The 2,984-nt window shown below is 27.2% G+C and overlaps 1 protein-coding gene across 1 annotated transcript in view; it reads right to left on the reverse strand.

The window, feature by feature from the left end:
- Positions 1-2,495: 2,495 nt before the first annotated feature.
- Positions 2,496-2,984, reverse strand: part of LOAG_17659 — a 33,652-nt gene continuing 33,163 nt past the window's right edge. Inside the window, exon 8 of the mRNA XM_020450321.1 lies at positions 2,496-2,637. Within this exon, the coding sequence (XP_020306016.1) occupies positions 2,555-2,637 (83 nt within the window). The 3' untranslated portion in view covers positions 2,496-2,554. The remainder of the gene's footprint in view (positions 2,638-2,984) is intronic.

The raw sequence follows: 2,984 nt of genomic DNA on the forward strand, positions 1-2,984 counted from the left end.
GATAAGTTAATATACAGTAAATTATTTTGTATGCAATATTCCTGCCTTTTTTTTTCCAGAGTACTATTTTTATCATCCAAAATTCCATTATTTTCTTTTTCTTTTTTTTTTAAATCAATAATTCAATCAATACAGTTAATTCCTATTGTTAAGTATATGTAAATTACATGCCTTAATATATGTATGCATGCATTGTTTCGCAATATTCGCGATATCTTTCCCGATAAAATCGATAAAGTTAGTCATATGTTTCGGATGAATATTCATCATTTATATTTGTCACTTTTAAGGCTGAAAAGAAGCAAGAACATTTTTATACTGAATGGTAGACTTTACAAAAGAAGAATCATCCTCTATTACCTAACTTTATCCATTCTTCTTGCACCAATTCTGATAGCAATAATAGCCCTGTACAAAGAACCCTGTACCAATGGATGTCCCATAAGGCTGTTAAATGATAAAACGGTACAAGGACCACCTTCCCAGCGGAAGGTACTGAGCACTAATTCACTTTTTCAAATGTGTTTTCATTGAGGTCGGTTGAATATAAGGTATTGGCCGCGATTTTGTATTTTTTGTTCTTAGTGTTTTCGTCATTAATTTGTTGTATCGATGTTGTAATTGCAAGTTTGTTGTTGTATTAATAAATTTATCGTAATAACAGGTTTTATTACCCTTGTTTGAGGTACTATCAACTAAAGAGGTGGAGAGAACCCTCAGTTTTTGTCACGACTGAAGAATATCGGCGACACATGTTAATTGAAACTTTAGTGATAAAATAATAAATTATCGATTTAATTAAATTATTACCAAATTAATAGTGCAACATTATAAATGCATTATGATAATGTCTTGGGGTGATGCTTATTAGTATAGATCATTTTCCTTTCCATATCATATGATGATATTGATTATTGTTCGACCAAAAGATTTGTCCCATTATATTTGTCACCTCATGTTAATGATGCTACTTATTCTTTTTATCAAATATGCTCCTCGAGTAGCTACCAGAAATTTTATTGAAGTTTTCTTGAGATTTTCCGTATTATCATTAATCAGTTTAGTTTACTATTTTCTTCATTTGACCATTTTTTGCAATCGTAAAACCTATTTGCAGGTAACGATAGGTTCACCTGAAGTAGATGATGTGGTCCCATAAAGTGGACAGAATCTGATCCCAATGCTCAAGACATGAAGCAGGTGACGAACAAATTAGAATATGATATCAGATGTTTGAAATTGAAAAAGAAGAAGAAAATTCTGTTTAATGATTTTATGGGTTCTTATTGCATTACTTTTCGATATTATGGATACTTAACGTAGAAAGATAATAACCTGATTTTATCACTTTGTTATCACTCGTTATCTTCAATGATTTCATTTTTCTTTTTCAGAGCTGAACAAGATGCACGTCTATATATACGTTAAGATGATAAAAAACATGCTGCTCATTATTTACGTGAAAAACACTCTAAAGGAGGTTGAAACTAAAGATAATCAGTATCAAAGGCTTTTGGAAATGATGCAATAATTAGGATAAACAAAATAAGGTAAGCAAGTTCTGGATGCTTACAAACTTGGTACTTGGTTTTTTTTTTTTATTACTATATATTACTATTATATTATTATTATTATATCAATTATTATATTATTATACATCAGATGATGACGAATAACTCCTGTCACATACTCTTCTATCAGGTGATAAAATGCAATCTGCATCAAATGACAACACAGATAATCGGTATTAAATGATGATATATAACTCCTATCAAATGAGATGATAAATGCCATTGATGGTGATATATTACCTGTGCTAGGTGGCAACATATAATTGTAGTAATGCATAAATTTAGCCATAAAATCATCTGTGATAAACGTTGACAGAATTTTCAGTGCTGTTTGCAAAACAAATGACACTTTTTTTTTCCTTCATTTATCCGAGGAATATCCAAAACTTTTACGGATACAGAAGAAAAATGGAAAAAATGAAAATAAAGACTAGAATATTAAACAGAACAGCCTAAAAATAAACGGAGTAAAGCTTTCTAATTTGTAAATTTGAAAAGAAAAGAAAAAGTATTATTGTAAGTAGTAAGGGATAGTAGTGGTAGAATGAAATTATAATTAAGGATAAGGGAAAAGTTTTTTGGTTTTTTTCCCTTTTAAATGAAAAGTTTATTAGTAAAGAAAATTTAAATAGACAATAAGCTTGCCTTTTTTTAATTAAATGTGAATTTTGCTTTAATTTCAAAGAGTTTCCAAAAATAAAACTTTGTCAATTCAAAAAATTTCCAAAAAATTTTTGATTGAAATTTTATATTTTACTAATTTTTTTTTTTTAAAAAAAAAGCGTTTGTGTTGATAATAAACTTATTGCATATATAAAAGTTACATCGTTTTTTGGATGAAATATTCGAGAAAATTTCAAAATAAGAAAAAAAATAGGAAGAAATTATATTATATCAAAAATGAAAAAAAAAAAAAAAAAAAGAAGAAATATTCGTGTTTTGTTAGTAAAATGAATGTCGCATTTTCAACAAAATTGCTTCTTTTAATATCCAGAAAGTTCTTGGAAAGTTTGATCCAATTCCTCAGAAATATTTTTGTATCGCTCCTTTTCATGTACCAATTCATCTGTAAATGTAATAATTTTTTTTTTTGCCTTTCTTTTTATTTGTTTTATTTTTTAAATGAAATTTACAAATTTTAAGAAAGTTTAATAGGAAAATATGAATTTAATTGATAAAGAAAAAAAAAACATGCATGGCGCGGTAAAAATGGGGCAAATTTTTACGGATGCTTCTTTTTTTTCACTATAATATGTATATATGGTAATTATTTCGTAACATACTAATTGACAATTAATTATTTCACTTCAAATTGGTAACTATTCGAAAATTGAATATTTTATTTTGAATTATCTAACAGTTAGAACTTATTGAATATTTTATTTTGAATTATCTAACAGTTAGAACTTATTG

The sequence above is a fragment of the Loa loa genome (assembly GCF_000183805.2).
Source record: "Loa loa unplaced genomic scaffold supercont3.109, whole genome shotgun sequence".
In the NCBI taxonomy this organism is placed as follows: domain Eukaryota; kingdom Metazoa; phylum Nematoda; class Chromadorea; order Rhabditida; family Onchocercidae; genus Loa; species Loa loa.